The sequence below is a fragment of the Triturus cristatus genome, chromosome 1_2, assembly GCF_964204655.1.
Source record: "Triturus cristatus chromosome 1_2, aTriCri1.1, whole genome shotgun sequence".
In the NCBI taxonomy this organism is placed as follows: domain Eukaryota; kingdom Metazoa; phylum Chordata; class Amphibia; order Caudata; family Salamandridae; genus Triturus; species Triturus cristatus.
This window is the reverse complement of record NC_140580.1, coordinates 202,333,424-202,348,942: the sequence shown is the minus strand read 5'-3', so window position 1 is coordinate 202,348,942 and position 15,519 is coordinate 202,333,424. Positions and strand designations below refer to the sequence as shown.

Genomic DNA, 15,519 nt, shown 5'->3' with positions numbered 1-15,519 from the left:
CGCTTTCAGTTTTTTCCACCAAAGGAAGTTTTGAATCAGTCTGTGAGGGAGTGCAGGGCACAATGTCTATATCCGAGGATTGTCCATGAAATTTCTTGATATGACTTGAATGAATCCAGCCCTTGCGGCCCTCGATCTTCACGGCTGTTCTTGTGGTCAGCAGAACCAACTTGGGTGTCTTCCACCTGGGCTCCAGCTGAGTCTTTCGGTCGAAATTTCTCACAAATACAATATCACCCGGAACTACGTCATGGGGTTTCACCTCAGTGTTGTCGGGAAATGCTGCAGCAACCTGTGAACGACAAGATTGTAGTGCAGACATCAAGGAAGCCAAGTAATCTGTCAGCATATTACAGTCAATATCGGTTATTTTGCGTGGTACAGGCGTCCCCCACATATTTGGTGGTCTGCCGAAGATCACCTCATACGGGGATAGCCCTGTTCGAGAGTGTGCTACCATTCTCATGTAAAAGAGTGCAACTGGTAATGCTACTATCCAGTCGACACCTTTCTCTCTGCATATTTTGGACAGTCTGATTTTCAGTATCTGATTATGTCTTTCTACGAGACCTGCTGCTTCGGGGTGTCGGACACAGTGGAATTTCCACTGATATCCTAGCAGAAGTGAAACATGTTTCATTAATTCGGATGAGAACGGCTGGCCGTTATCTGAGTAGACAACACGTGGTAAACCGTAGCGTGGGAAGAATTCTCGAACTAACTGTTTGGCAGTAGTCGGGGCAGTGTAATCTGAAACCGGGTATGCCTCCGTCCAACGAGACAGAGCGCAGACAACTACGAGAACATATTTGAATCCTCGACATCGTTCCATCTGGATATAATCCATCTGGAGGACTTCAAAAGGGTGATCAGGAGGATGAAATCCACCCTGTTCTACGGGAACGCTTTTTCCTGGGTTGAACTGGCAACAGATCATACAGGTACGGACCTTTTGTTTGGCTGCTGCTCGCAAATGTTTATTGAACCAAATGTGTTGAATGCTATCTAGCATAGCTTTCTCTCCTAGATGCGCTGGACTATGGATAGTGTTAATAATGGCTTGGACCATTGAATCAGGAAGGAACCATACAGACTTTTCTTTCATCATCCATCCTTGGTCCGTTTGGATCCCTCCTAATTCAGTCCATTTCTTTATTTCGTCTGGTGTAGCATGTGTCTGTATGTCAATTACGTCAAGAGTAGGATCTTTAACTGTCATACAATGTGTCGGCATCGGGACTATTGTCTTTGTCATGTCGGATGTTTGTGTTTGAGCAGTCTGTTTAGCTGTTCTGTCCGCTAAATCATTGCCTTGAGAAATGATATCAGTAACCTTCGTATGAGCCTTACATTTCATAATTGATATTGCAGTAGGTAGATGTATTGCATCTAATAAGGCATGAATGAGGGGTCCGTGCTGAATGTGGGCACCGTGGGAAGTTAAATAACCTCTCTCTCGCCACAGCACGCCGAAGTCATGTACAACTCCGAATGCATAACGTGAATCAGTGTATATGTTGACCCTTTTACTTGTGGCTTGAATACAGGCTTGTGTCAGAGCAATAAGCTCTGCGGCTTGAGCTGACAAAGTATTTATACGATTTGTTTCAATGACTTCAGTATCTGTTGTGACTGAGTAAGCAGCCACCAACTCTCCTGTACTTGTTCTCTTACATGAACCATCTACATACAATGTCAGGTCTGGATCTGACAATGGAACATCTGTCAAGTCTTGTCTAGGTTTCGTCGTTATAGTAATAACTTCAATACAGTCATGGGCTAGTGGGTCTGTTCCGGTTACTGGCAAAAGTGTGGCAGGATTCAATGTGTTACAGCGTCTGATTTCTATGTGTGGCTGAAACAGTGTAAGTTCGTACCCTGTGAGTCGGGCTATAGTCAAGTGTTGTGTTTGCGTTCTATTTACAAGAACCTCTACTGCATGTGGTACTTGAACTGTCAATGGATGTCCTAACACTATGGCATCGCTTTGTCTAATTGCTAAAGCTGTCGCTGCTACTGATTTTAGGCATGCAGGCAAAGCCTGGGCTACGGGATCTAATGTACTAGAAAAATAAGCACATGGTTTGTGTGATCCTGCTTGTTCCTGTGTGAGTACTGACAAAGCAGTACCTTCGCGTTCTGTAACAAAGAGTGTAAACTGTTTTCTGTAACATGGCGTTGCTAAAACAGGTGCTTGACATAAAGCTTTCTTTAAGCTTTCAAAAGCTTGTGTATGTTCCTGGGTCCAAGGGAGAACAGTCGATGTGGCTGCCTCCTGGGTTGTCAACTGAATGAGTGGTTTTGCTAGAAATGCATATTGCGGGATCCACTGTCTACAGTATGAAGTGAGGCCTATGAAAGCCCGCACCTCCTTTTGTGTCTTGGGTATTGGCATGTTAGCTATTAACTGAATGCGGTCTGGTGTAAGCTGCCTTCCCTCCTTGGACAGCGAGTGTCCAAGATAAATAACTCGCTGGACACAGAATTGCAGCTTAGAAGGGGACACCTTGTGCCCCTTTTCGGCTAGAAATTGTAAAACTGTCAGTGATGCTTTTTCACATTCAGGTTCGCTTCGGGCGGTGATCAGCAGATCATCGACGTATTGAAGCAGAGCAGTGTTAACTGGCATGTGGATACTGTCAAGTTCTCGTTTCAGTGCTTGGCTATAGATGCTGGGGCTTTCTGTAAATCCTTGAGGTGCGCGTGAGAATTTGAAGCTACGTCCATTTAAACTAAATCCGAATAAATATTGGCTTCCCGGATCTATTGGGACGCTGAAAAAGGCATTCTTGAGATCGATTACAGTAAAGAATGTTGCTTCGGAATCAATGGCTGTCAGTAATGACGAGATATCTGGGACCACAGGGAATTGTGGCACAATGCATTTGTTTAACTCGCGCAGATCAATAACCAATCGATATACTGGCGGGGCCTTTGGATCTGTTCGTTTAAGAATCGGAATTATCGGTGAATTACATATATTGGAGTCTGTTTCTACAACTACTCCTTGGGTAATGAGCTCGTCAATGATTTGTAGTAAAGCCACTACAGCATCTGGCGGTAACTTGTATTGTCGCATTCGTGGTAGCACCACTCCTGCCTTTAGTGTGACTCGATATGGTGTAATATTCATACAACCAACATCAGTAGGGCCTTGTGCCCATAGATGTGTCGGTAAAGTCTGCAGTCGGGGATCCATGTCTCTAGATACATAGTGACCTTTAAAATCACGTAAAAACAATCTTACTCCTTCCGGAGAACAACATATTATGGCTCCTAGAGCTTTTAACGTTTTTATTCCTAATAGATTTTCTGGACATGATTTAGTAAGCAATAAATCTGTAGTTCGGGTCAGAGGTCCTATCGTAAGTGGCAGAGGTTGTGACACTTCATTAACAATAGGTTTTCCTGAAAAACCAAGGGAAATATTTTGTGAGCCTGAGAGGGGTGCCCCTGGAACTTCACTACGTTTTATGGTTGTTCGATTTGCCCCGGTATCGAGTAAAAATTTTCGATCTTGACCTAATAATTCACTGTGTACATAAGGTCCTTCTTGATCTACAGGTATCTCGATAAGGGGTAAGTCAACTTCCCTCTCTAGGCTAGTTCACGCGTAACGCTGGTACTCAGGATATTCATACTGTGCGGTCTGATACATTTGTCGTGTTGTTGTCTGTGTGGCAGCAACAGGCAACGCTGGTGCAGCTGGCACGAACTGTATTGGCTGTTGTGCGGCTGGCATGGCCTGGGCATGCTGCAGAGCTCCTTGTTCATTCTGATCTTGTCTAAGTGGCCGTGATCTTTCTTGCGTTTTACCTATGGCGATATTATGTTTTAAAACTGGACAATCGTGTACATAATGACCTGGCTTTTTACAGTAATTGCATGTCCCTTTTACAGGTCCTGCTGAATCAGAATGTGTCATACCCTTTTTATGTCCTTCAGCTGGAACTGTCTGAGAAACTAGCATTTTCATTTTTGTGTCTTTCATGCGTCTGTGTTCATGTTCTTGTTCCTCTCTAATTCTATTGTGATGATACTGTAACATTTGTAACATTTGTGATGGAGTGTTACCTTGCCAGGTACTCTCGAATTTTAATACTCTATTCTTTACTGGTGGCAGGGCATTTTCTACTAATTTTGTTACAAACAGATGTGGGTATGATTCGCTACTTGCTTTTATGCCACTATTTATACCAAAACATTTTTCAAATCGGGCATAGTAATCACTAGTGTCTTCATCTTGCTTCTGTTTACAGGCTGAAATTGTACCCCAATCTTCCTTTTTCGTAGTTAATAAACGTGGCAGTACCTGTACTAATAAACCTGGTAATGCCTTAGTTTTATCCCCAAGTCCTGCTCCTGCAGTTCGGGCCTTTTCTTCTGCTTCTAATGCTGACCATTCTATCTTTTGGTCTCCTACCTCCCACTCTTTTTCCTTGAGTTTTTCGTAAATACCAGCAGGCATCAATACCTTCAGTATTGTCATAATGTCGGGATAGGTATACTCCCCCATGAGTAACATGTCTTTAATTTCTCGGTGAAAACCCGCTGGGTCTTTGTCATGACTGGGTACCACTTTCTTCATTTGTAACAATTCTATTTTCGATATGGGCGTGTATACAAATACGCGTTTGAACTGATTGTCCTCGCCCTTTATTGGGTGCACTTCTCGTAAGGGATTCTGTCTATCCATGTGATACGTGGTTCTTTCCTTGACGGACAATGGAACATGTTCTGAACATACAAAAAGAATATATTGCTTTCTTGATTCTAGAATTTCTTTAATTAATTTAGTACCTGAACCTCTCCATCTATTCGTGAGTAATTCAGTCAATATGTCGGGTAAGGGACCAGGATCTGAATGTTGACTCCGATATAGTATAATGAGTTGTTGAATCATATAAATCCCAGCTAACCTCTGTTCATCTGGGGTGAGATTCAAAAATGTGCGTACTACTGTATCATCACTATATTTTCCGGGACTGTCCACCCAATGGACAGCTGCCCTGGCTAAATCTTGTTCATCCATAGAATCGAGAAAATGATAACCCCTTCGTTCTCGGAGTAGTTTGTCAGCTGTTTGGAACGAATGCTCGTTAGACCTTATATGGACTATGGGTGTTGGGAAACCCCTGTTATTGTCTGGACATATCGGGCGTATCGGGTCAATAAGACATCTCGTACTATTATAAGATCTTCTTTTACCTACATAGGCTATAGTTTCTGACTGTCCTGTGGGCGGTCCTGACCCTTCTTCCTCGCTTTGTTCGAACTCGTCTACCTCTAATCTCTCTTCGTGTAGGCGTTCTATTTCTTTACGGATCTTTCGGCACATGGCTATTATACAATTTTGTTTATCATGTCTCCCTTCTGATATATTCTGGCTCCATCTTGTAAGAATTTGCATTGCTTCCGGGTCTACCCCCGGTCGGTCTTGATTTCTGATCACACAGTTTATGAGGAAACGTAACAGTTCCCCCTGTATCTCTACTTTCTGGTATTCCATAGCTCTGTGAATACATTCTGGATCTCGCCCTGTTTGGACAAAATGGTATATATTATCTAGATGCGCAGTCATTCCTGGTAACTTCCCTAAATACACTGCGGCTCGTCTGATACGTAATGATGCTAGGGTCATTTCGTCCTCTTTACCGGGCACGGGGTCATATCTGCAATCTATAAGAAGTTCCTTCAGCGCACGGGCACTTATGAGTTTGGGTGTACGTGAATGTGCTGACTCTTGAAAAGTAAGTTTATTTATTCTAGGCGGCGTAGAAAAGATATTGGTAGCACCTCCCGTGGCCCCATCTGGGGTGTCGGGTGTGAAAGGATTCGTCGAACGTGACACAGCAACTACAGGTGTGGACACAGCTATAGAAGTAGCTGTAGGAGCGGATGCAGAAACAGATGTGCTTGCCGGAACTTGTGTCAGAACTTGTTGCTGTAACGATACGGGTACTGGATCTTGGCGTTGAACCTCCCTGGTATGCGGTCTATGCGGGGCGGAATTAGCATACTCGGGAGCTGCGTCATCTAAATATGAGGAAAGAAAAACGTCTTCTGCGGTTCTAGGATGCCCCTTAGGATGTACCTTTATTGGAAACAATGGAGTTGGCAAGTCTTTCGGTATCTCTGGAGTAGCCTTAGGTAATCCTTCGGCCAGAAGGGGGTACATATCATTCATAAGGGCATTTCTTTGTCTGTCTACTTGTTCTGCTTTCACTCGGATACCTTCCTCAATTAATAGATTTTCTTGAACTTTATTGGAATTCTCTTTACTCTTCTCTTCCTGTCTACGTGCTTTTTCTGTTCGTCTATGTGATTCTTTACGCCATAATTCAATGGCATCTTTCTGTGACTGTCTGACTTTCCTTTTCCATAACTCTTCTTCTACTTTCATGATGCACTCTGCATCCCAGGCTCCCGCTGTGGGCCACCTCTGACTTTCTGGTAATTCCTTGGTATAGTCTACCCATAAATCAAGAAATAATATGGCGTCTAGGCCATGTTTATGATACATGAAGTACCCTGGGGTGTCCCTAGGAGGAATAGGAACGGCCTCTTCGAGTACCCCTTTTCTGGTGGTGATCTGTCTTAATTTCGAAAAGAGCGGCATATTGAAAACTGACCTTATACTTGATTTTGACCAACTGACCTGATACTTGATTTTTGAACAGACTTAATACAATAAACACGATAATGAACAGTCATTCATACCACAATATACAGAACATACTTAAACATATTTAACATGTAAACATTAAACCTTTAACTGAAACAACAATGATGATTGTCTGCATAACTAATCACCAAGCTTAATTCTTGACAATAACTAGATACTTCGGAATACTTGATATACTGCTTAACAGTACAGATACACTACTAAAACAGTGCAGACCGGATTTGTGTACCCAAACCCGTCTTGACCGGCACAACCTATGTGCACGTCAGAAATGCCTCCCCGGCAATGGTACTCACCGGGTAGCTTCGGAAACGGAAGGCCTCGGTAACTTGAACTTGAATCGGACTGGACTCGACTCGACTCGTCGGACACTGGACTCGACTTGGGACTTCAGACACTGGTGGGCCTCTGTATACCTCGGATCTTGCTCTCTCAGCTAGGCTCTGGTCGGGATACTTCGCACTTCTCACCGCCTCGTCTGGGTGTCGATCGCAGTCTCAGTCGCCCCCGCTTGACCGGAGGGAGATACAGGAAATCCTGCTGGTACGCGTTATTGTCCGTCCAGCTGTGGCAGGAGACCGGGCCTGCAACTCACCGCCGGCGCGTGAGATGAGAAAGTGTCCCTGTTCGGGCGCCATCATGTGGTAAATAATTTTCCTTTACCGGGACTGAATTTGATACAGAAACATAATAAAATAGCTCAGTAAAATGAGAGGCAGAATCCGTGGTATTAGAGGTTCGGAATGGGCTTTATTCCAATACTCGATTATAATCGGATGCTCCAAGTTCCGTCACCACGAAGGTTCAGGAAGTGAAGTACATACATTATTGACATAAAATGGCTTTTATAGAACATACATTACAATGAAGCGAATACAGTAGGCGTAACAATTGATAAGGAAAATGACGATATATCATGCGTAACCGAAAATGGGTGTAATAAAGAGTAAAAAGGAACATAATTGGTTGTGATGTCATGTATAGGTGGATCTATAAGATAATACTTGGCATAGATGCGCGCGCAGCATTATGACGTGTGATTGACGTGTAACTAGGGGGTGAAGGGGACTTGACATTTAGCTCTACATGTGGAGACAAAAAGTCTGGGGGGTCAAGTCAACCTAATCCCAAATCATATCTAACATCCTATGTTTAAAGAACTATGTTATCCACAAAGGAAGGACTCTCGGACAGAATCTATTCTATACTGACTGTGCGTGCGTGTACAAGCGTCTAAGTGTCTACACTAAATGCGAGGGCAGGAATCTTCCATAGTAACAGGGCTATGAATTACTTGTATTAAGACTTAGAAGCCGGGCCCTTTGCTTGGTAACTGGAAGAATGTTTACTTAAACTACTAGGCAGGAATGCATCGGCTGAGGGGGAAGCAGATAACTCGAAGGTGAAATACAGTTCTTGGCAGAGAATAGGCTGATGTCAGGCTGTGAGCCGCGCAGAGAATGAGACAAAGTTCATGGTCACAGATGCAGGCTCAGACTGGAGCTTTCAGAGGCAGAAGGCAAGAAGAGTTTTGATGACAGAATCAGGGCCTACTTGCCTGGACTGTAAAATGGCATAAGTGAGCCATATAAAGGCGGTGGCCTTTCGTACTTAGGAATGGAATATCCGGCCTATTCATGGCGGATCTGACAGAGGGCATGTTGACGGTGGACGCACATGTATTTGCGTCTTCATAACTGGAACTGGAGGGAACATACATGTACTTGTAACATGTACATAGAACCGTTGGGGTCCAAGATAGGGGACATAACTGACCAGAAAAATCCATATTTCCACATTTCAACAAAAAACACTTAACTCACAATGCCACTTTCCTGAGTTTCATGCAACTTACTACATTGATACCCTGTTCTCTCATTGTATCTTCACATTTTCCCTGCAGTGCCAGGATTGTATACTCCATTACCCTCTCATGGTATTTTCTTCTTTCTTCCACTGCCAGTTACATTCCCTTCTCTTGTGCCTCTACCTTCATTTGTAACTATAGAGCAATCAGGCAGTGCCCGAAGGGCTGCTCCGGCTGGTCAGGGTGGGCGGGCTACCTTTAATTTGGAGCCCGCGCCGATTATCTGTTCCAGTCTGATCCTAAATCTGTACCCAGCAGCACCAGGCATCTTTCCTGCTTTTTCTTCTCCTCTTGCTATTATTTCCCGGAGCTGCATGTAGAGGAGCTCTCTGTGTTCTCCTCCTTACAGGAAATGAAAACACAACCAGAGAGGGAGGGGTGGCCACTTTAAAAACAAAACAATGGAAATTATTGAATGGGGACAGAGGCATAGGGACAGGCCTTGTGGTATTTTCAGCTTTCAGGGCAGACCCCTTACAATCTGTTGCTCTGGACACTAACCTGAAAGGGAGCAAATGCAAAGGGAAAATTCACAGTGAGCCGACTTCCCAACCCCGAACCGAGAAGCTCTAAGAGCACTCATTTCAAATCCTTGTAGCTGAAGAAGGGATTAAAAAATTCAAACCATCACACAGCAATATGATCATGCTGGTGGCTCCACTGGTCACCCCATGGAAAGATCAGGCCGAGAGAGAGGAGAGTCAGACCACCTTCCTTTTGCCAGTGCCAGCATTGCCTGCCTCGCACGTCACAACTTGTTACTGGAAATGTATGGGTGCCACGCTCCTGCTCATCCCGCCAATTCTGGTGCATATTTTACTTCTCTTAGAGTCCTTCTCATCCCACCGTTGGCACTACTGTTTAGCCTTATCTATGTGACACACATCTCTCTGCCCTGTCTCGATCCTCTTTCATCTGTAGAAACAGGAAAATGTACAATGAATATAAATGTTACTGCAGAGCATTGGGGTGGGCGGAATTTGCGAAATCCACTTTCGCAAATTATCGCGAAAATGTTAAAATTTATTGAAAACACGCGGAAATATCGCGAAGATGCGCAAGTTTTTTTCCCACATGTTCGCGAGATTTTCTGCATGGTTGCAGCTCGCCAACTTACCCATGTGGTTGCTCGCGGGCGCGGCCATCTTGTTTTCAGTTGTCTCGCGGTGCATGATCGTGAGAAGAAAGACGTGATCGCGCGACGCATGACGTCACTGCGGGCGCGAACTGTCGTGAGACAGCGCAAATGGCTAAAAACAATACAACATCTCATGGAGAACGCGACCGGATCACGAAAACTTGTCGGCGAACGCAGGGATTCAGGTAAGGCGATCGTGCGCGCACAAGAATGTATTATTTTACAGCGCAAGCAAGAACCAAATTATCGCTAAGCTGCGGAATGCGGAAATTTTGACATTTTCGCGCTTTCCGCGGAACGCGAAAATGTCAAATTATCGCAATTTCCGCGAACGGAACTAAATTTTCGCCCAGGCCTAGTTGCAATGATGCAATGGCCCCTCAAACAAGCTGGGAAAATGGACCCATCTACCTCCCCTTAGATAGTAAAGTCATAATTGGGGCTTAATGGTTCTTCAAACTCCTGGGCATTGATACCTCTGCTCCTGATCCACTAATGCTGCACTGGGAAATACACAGCTATTGTATATACACTGCAATGACAGCCACATTAATGATATTTTTATTTTTATTCTTCTCTTCCCACCCTGTCTCCCACCTGGAACGCCTGAGTCCTTCCTTTTTCCCTGTAATTTGCTCTCCCTTCTGCCTTCCCTGTTTCCCCTGTTGCCTCTCAACCCTCATAAAAGTCTTTTTACACTGTAGAATTGTGAAAAAACACAGTGAATGTGAATATCACTGCAGGGGATACATGACTTCTATGAAGCGTTGGGAGGCTTGCACTGCAGTTGCATTTTGTAAGAGACAGCTGCTTGTTTTACTGCTGTCATGCTGTACATATTCTTTGAGGGAGGGAATCTTGCATTACCCCTTGCGTCAGCCTGTCAGCTTGACATGCCGGCACGTTTCAAATTAAGGGCATCTGCCTTTTTCAGTGGGAGTCTTTGTTACTGCAGGGCATGCAACCACTTTGTAAAAGTTTAAGTGGGGAGAACCCTAACCCAAGTGCTCTTGCATGGTGTCTGGACAGTTGTTTGTCACACAATCAAATGGCAAAATATTGCCCTGCGATAATATGTCTACAATATTGACTATCACAGCATTTTCAGGGCAGGGGCAGCTTTTCTTGACAAGAAAGGAATTCTTTGAAATAGTTCTTAACACATTATCAGTAAAAACAATGGCTTTTCAGTCAGTTTACGAAATAGAATGTGCCCCATTTATTTAAAACATCGTCGAAGTGGTTCTTAAAGATATTCAAGCTTGCTTGCTCCTATGCAATACATACTGACCTAATCTTACGCTCACCATTTTCACATTTCACTGGCCGCCAAACTTGAAATGGCAGTTTCCCCCGCTCTTCGAACTTTTTCAGCATGCACAGAGATTCTTACAAGAGATCAAACATGCTGCCACCAACTGTTGAAAAAATGTCGAGAGTCCCACTTCACCTTTGCCACTAATTGCAGCATTTACTAAGCCACGCCTAAAAGGAAGCCTGACTGACTTCAATGAACTTTTCTGAGTTCCTCAGTGACCCAGCAGATTCTTCAAGACTGGTCAACTCGTGGACGAATCAAGTAAGGGGGCGTGTCTTTGTCTGTTTGAAGATCCGGTGCAACAGGAGCGGTGTCTATAATTACAGGCTTGCGAAGACGACGGCGCGGTTTACGAGACTGCAGCCGCGCATTCCCGAGCAGGGCTCTTCCGGGTTCGCGCTGTGAATTGAAGAAAACAAGTCCATGCGTTGTGTAACATCGGTCGACCCCTGTTTACGATATTAACGAGCTCATCTTTAGGGCACGCAGTGCAAGGGATAAGCCAGGCACAACTGCAACGTTTGAGAGGGATGGCAGCGTCTGCAAAGGCTTTGCGTCAAGGTAAAGATCTCTTACTGTTCATAATGTCAAGCGGAAAACCGTTCATTTTGAAAACCTAAAAAAAAAAATTCTAATTTACGTTTGAATTTATCGTATAAATAACTTTGTATTTTTTTCTAATAAACACGCGACACCATTAACCGACTGCTGTTTTTAACTATGAACATTATGTCGGGTGTCAATGAATGAGCTTTATTTTATGCAACCACGTCATAGATATTTATTATTAAAGAGGGACGTGTTCTTGTGTGTGTTAAATATCACACCGTCGCAGTTTTCCCCTGACAGGTTCCAGCAGGTGAAACCTGCTAAAATGTATCGTGGGGAAAAGGTCTGGGAAAGAAATGCAAAACATGCAGAATTTGGGGTGTTAAAATCGATTTTGCCTGTTATGCTCCACTTTCAAGGATTCTTAAATTAGACTTACTTAATGTGCTAACTACCCCTGCCTGTTTCGTCAACTTGTAATAAGGGCTTCAGTCTTTGGAGTAGCAAAGTGCCCTGGGCAGGTCTTGGCCCCTCGACAAATTAGCAAAACACAGTTACAATTTGGTGTAGTTGCTTCAACACATCCCAAGGATCATATGCCACTGCACCTTCTGCACTACTTTGAGCGTCGCCTTTAGTCTAGATTTCCTCATACCGATTCTTAAAGCATTAAATGCAGGTGGGTGCAGTGCTTAATAAGTACAAAATAATAGCCAGAGGTTGAGGTTGCTGAACACCAAGGTTGTCTAGTCTTGGTTCTTCCACCTTATGCCTCTTTCATCCACCTCTTCTTGCCATTTTATTTCTCTCTTGTGGTTCATTTTTATTCTCTGCTTTCTCTCTTGGACACGGATTTCCTATCTTTCCTGTCCGCCATTTCCCCTTTTTCTACCTTTCTCTGTTGTTCTGGGTCAACGTCGGATAATTAAGATGACGTGCCTGTCGCCCATTCGAAAACGGTTAGTGTGCCCCATCTGCACCCACAGGTTTAAATTAAGCACTGTATAGGTGTATCTTGCATGTGCACAAATACCAAAAGCTGATTTTCACAATCCGTATCTGCGAATATTTTGTGAAAAGGGCTCAAGAAGCATGGATCTAAATGCCACTGTAAAGGCGATGAAGCGGTGGCGTACCTGCATGTCAATGAGGGTGTCTTGGTAGTGGGCAAGTAAAATGTAGTAAATGCATATAAAGACCACCATTATGAGTTGGCCAAAATTTGGTGCGGTGATACCATGGGAATGGCAGACTAGAATTTCCGTCTCCGGCCAGTCTTACCACACCCAATTCTGATTACTTAACCTCTTGAGTGCCCATGACGAGATGGTCTCGTCATGGGCCGCGGTTGCGCTGTGCCCATGACGAGACTATCTCGTCATGAACCCCGCCCGCTAATGAAAGGGCCGGCACAGGGCGGGGAAAGGGCGGGGCACTCAAGGGGTTAAAGTTTTTCCCCAAAATGGAAATACCAGCACAGACATAGAAATACCGGGTCTACTACCATGCCTTTTGTTGACCTCTTCCAGGGAGAAAGTGGGTGATATTTTTCACCTGCTCTGAGCAGCCTGCTGTCCGTACTCGGAGTGTATTGTCTATTTCTCCCATACTGGTGTAGGTTTCAGGCAGGGCCAGGGTGTGCTCTGCTGCTTTCCACAACCCCCGCACCGGCAGCAGCAATTACATGTGCATTGCCACTGAGCCCAGAATTGTCAGTTTATAATTGAAAGTGGCATAATTCCACTTAGTTATTAGTCCATGTGAAACTGTGCACTTGTAATGTGGGTTAAAGTAAGAAATATTTGAAATGTTTTTCCATTCTCATCTTACATCCAAATGAAGTAGGTTCAAGAGTGTAGCCGGTGCAGTTCAGATACATTCTGCAGAGGGGCAACCACACCGGTTTTTAGCCAAGATTCTCGCATTACTAACTACTGAAACGGTCTTTGGGGTGACGTCCTTCTATGGATGTGAATTCTGTTTTTTTCCAGAAATGACAACCCTCATAGTTTTTATTTGCTGGTGGTTTTAAACTGAAATCTAATGAATCCTCACAGAGCTGTTACTCAAATGCCCCAAATATTAAATGCATATTTTATGATCATTCTAAAGACAAGCAAATAAAACCTGCTAAATACTGGTTCCTTGGAGTTAAAAATGGGGTTTCTGGTTAGCCAGTGTTGGCACCTAAGCCAGGCAGAACCCACCACTCTTGCTAGTCAGTGCAAGTAAGTTACACACCAAATATAACATGTGCTCACCCTTTGGTAGCTTTGAGCAAGAGCAGGAAGGCTTCTCATCCGAGGCAATCTGTAACGCATTTACGCAACACACAGAAACACGATGAATCCACCACAGAAAAGACTTCACACAGGATTATATGAAAAATATATATGTTATAGTGTTCATAAAACAAGACCAAATGATTTGAATCTTAAATGCTGTACATATTATGCAATCACCTATATAGTACTCGTTATTGTGAACAATGCAAGGCAAAAGCTATATATATCAGGGAATGAAATGCAGCAGATTATTAAAAGCACACAAATCTCCACATGTTTGCAAGTACTGTAACTTTGCTTAAAACACTAGAATCACCCTGAAATCATACAGCACAGCGCACCCATTTGCCTACTAATCGTTATACAGTGATCTCTGTATCATTCTCAATTTTCCCCCAAGCCCCAAAACAGGACATTTGTGCGCAGGTAAAATCAATGCCCCCATGGTGCAGTCATCACAGGAGAAAGGGGGGGGGGGCACAAAGTCATACAACCATGCCAGGAGACCTCTTTCCTTCCTCCACATTCAGTGGAGGAAACCGCAGCGGCACCTAGAATGGACCTGCCATTCTAGGTGCCGCTGCGGTTTCCTCTGGCCCATGTTATGGTCTTACAGGGGGAGCTCCCCTCACCAGGGAACCCCTCTGGGCATGGGAGGTACGGGCAGCCTCGATAGTGAGCTGCAGGCTGGGGAGAGTGGTGCTGACATGGTTTTCTCAAGTGTCTCTCTCTTCGGCGATGAGACTCCCCAGCTGGGAAGGGCCTCGCAGGGAGAATCCTTCAGGGCGTCGCCGATCAAGGAGCAGGTATTGTGCTCCTGGGGCCACACCACAAAGGGCTCCCCAGTGGGGCAAGCAAGGAGGCGTTGTCTCCATGTGATGGCCTGGGGCGTCTCCTCCACTGAAGCTCCGGTGAAACAATTCCGGCATGTCTTCTCTAGCGATCAGGCCCCACCCACCACGTTTTGTCAGCGGAGTTCTTCCATGCTACGTACGCCCCTACCTGGTGTTTCCCATGCTGCTGTGACAGCTCCCCCTCACTGGAGAGGGCAGCGCCAGGAAAGGAAGGGTGCACAGGAGATGTACACTGGTCCCGGGACAGAAGAGGTGCGTGCTGATTCTTGTGCTGAAAAGAAAGCGCTCAACATGTGGTGATTGAAAATATGCTGATGGTTGGACTCACGAGTCCCACGGTTGGACTCACGAGTCCCACGGTCGATCTCTATGTGGTTTAATGGAATCCTTCTAGATCCCACCAGAACAGGGAGGGGGAAAGCCAACCAGTCCCTGGAGATCACTGGGGCACACAGAGCAAATAGGCAGGGGGCAGGCCAGCACATAAGGCAGGATGCATAGTAGCAGTCCTTCCTGCAGCCCAGCAGTCAGCAGACCAACACAGCAAAGCAAACAGTCTCAAAGGCGATTCCTCCTGGCAGCACAGCAGTCCTCTGGCAATGTGCAGACTGTAGAGCTAAGAGCATCTGGTTACAAGTCCACGCAGTGTCTTAAAACATGGGGTCAGACCCTTTATTCTTGTACTCAAAATTGTCTTTGGTGAAGGGGTTACTTCAAAGGAACCCTTGGAAGTTCCCAAGAATCCCTTTCAACCCAGCTCTGGCTCCAGGCGATCAGTAGGGGGTAAATCAGTCCTTTGTCTGAGGGCAGGTCATAACCTATA

General features: G+C 44.8%; 2 protein-coding genes across 4 annotated transcripts in view; one reads left to right on the top strand and one right to left on the bottom strand.

The window, feature by feature from the left end:
• Positions 1–15,519, bottom strand: part of LOC146867045 (endogenous retrovirus group PABLB member 1 Env polyprotein-like) — a 39,715-nt gene that overhangs the window by 22,803 nt on the left and 1,393 nt on the right. The window contains exon 1 of one of the 3 annotated variants that reach the window (XM_085603460.1): positions 10,998–11,127. The exons of 1 other annotated variant lie outside the window; for it this stretch is intronic. The gene's annotated coding sequence lies outside the window, so the exon portion shown is untranslated. Of the gene's footprint in view, positions 1–10,981; positions 11,128–15,519 lie in introns of those variants that run through there. One more of the 3 variants, XM_085603457.1, reaches the window with a different exon arrangement.
• Positions 11,295–15,519, top strand: part of LOC146867044 (glutathione S-transferase omega-1-like) — a 97,964-nt gene continuing 93,739 nt past the window's right edge. Inside the window, exon 1 of the mRNA XM_085603461.1 lies at positions 11,295–11,569. Coding sequence (XP_085459587.1) covers positions 11,539–11,569 — 31 coding nt within the window. The 5' untranslated portion in view covers positions 11,295–11,538. The remainder of the gene's footprint in view (positions 11,570–15,519) is intronic.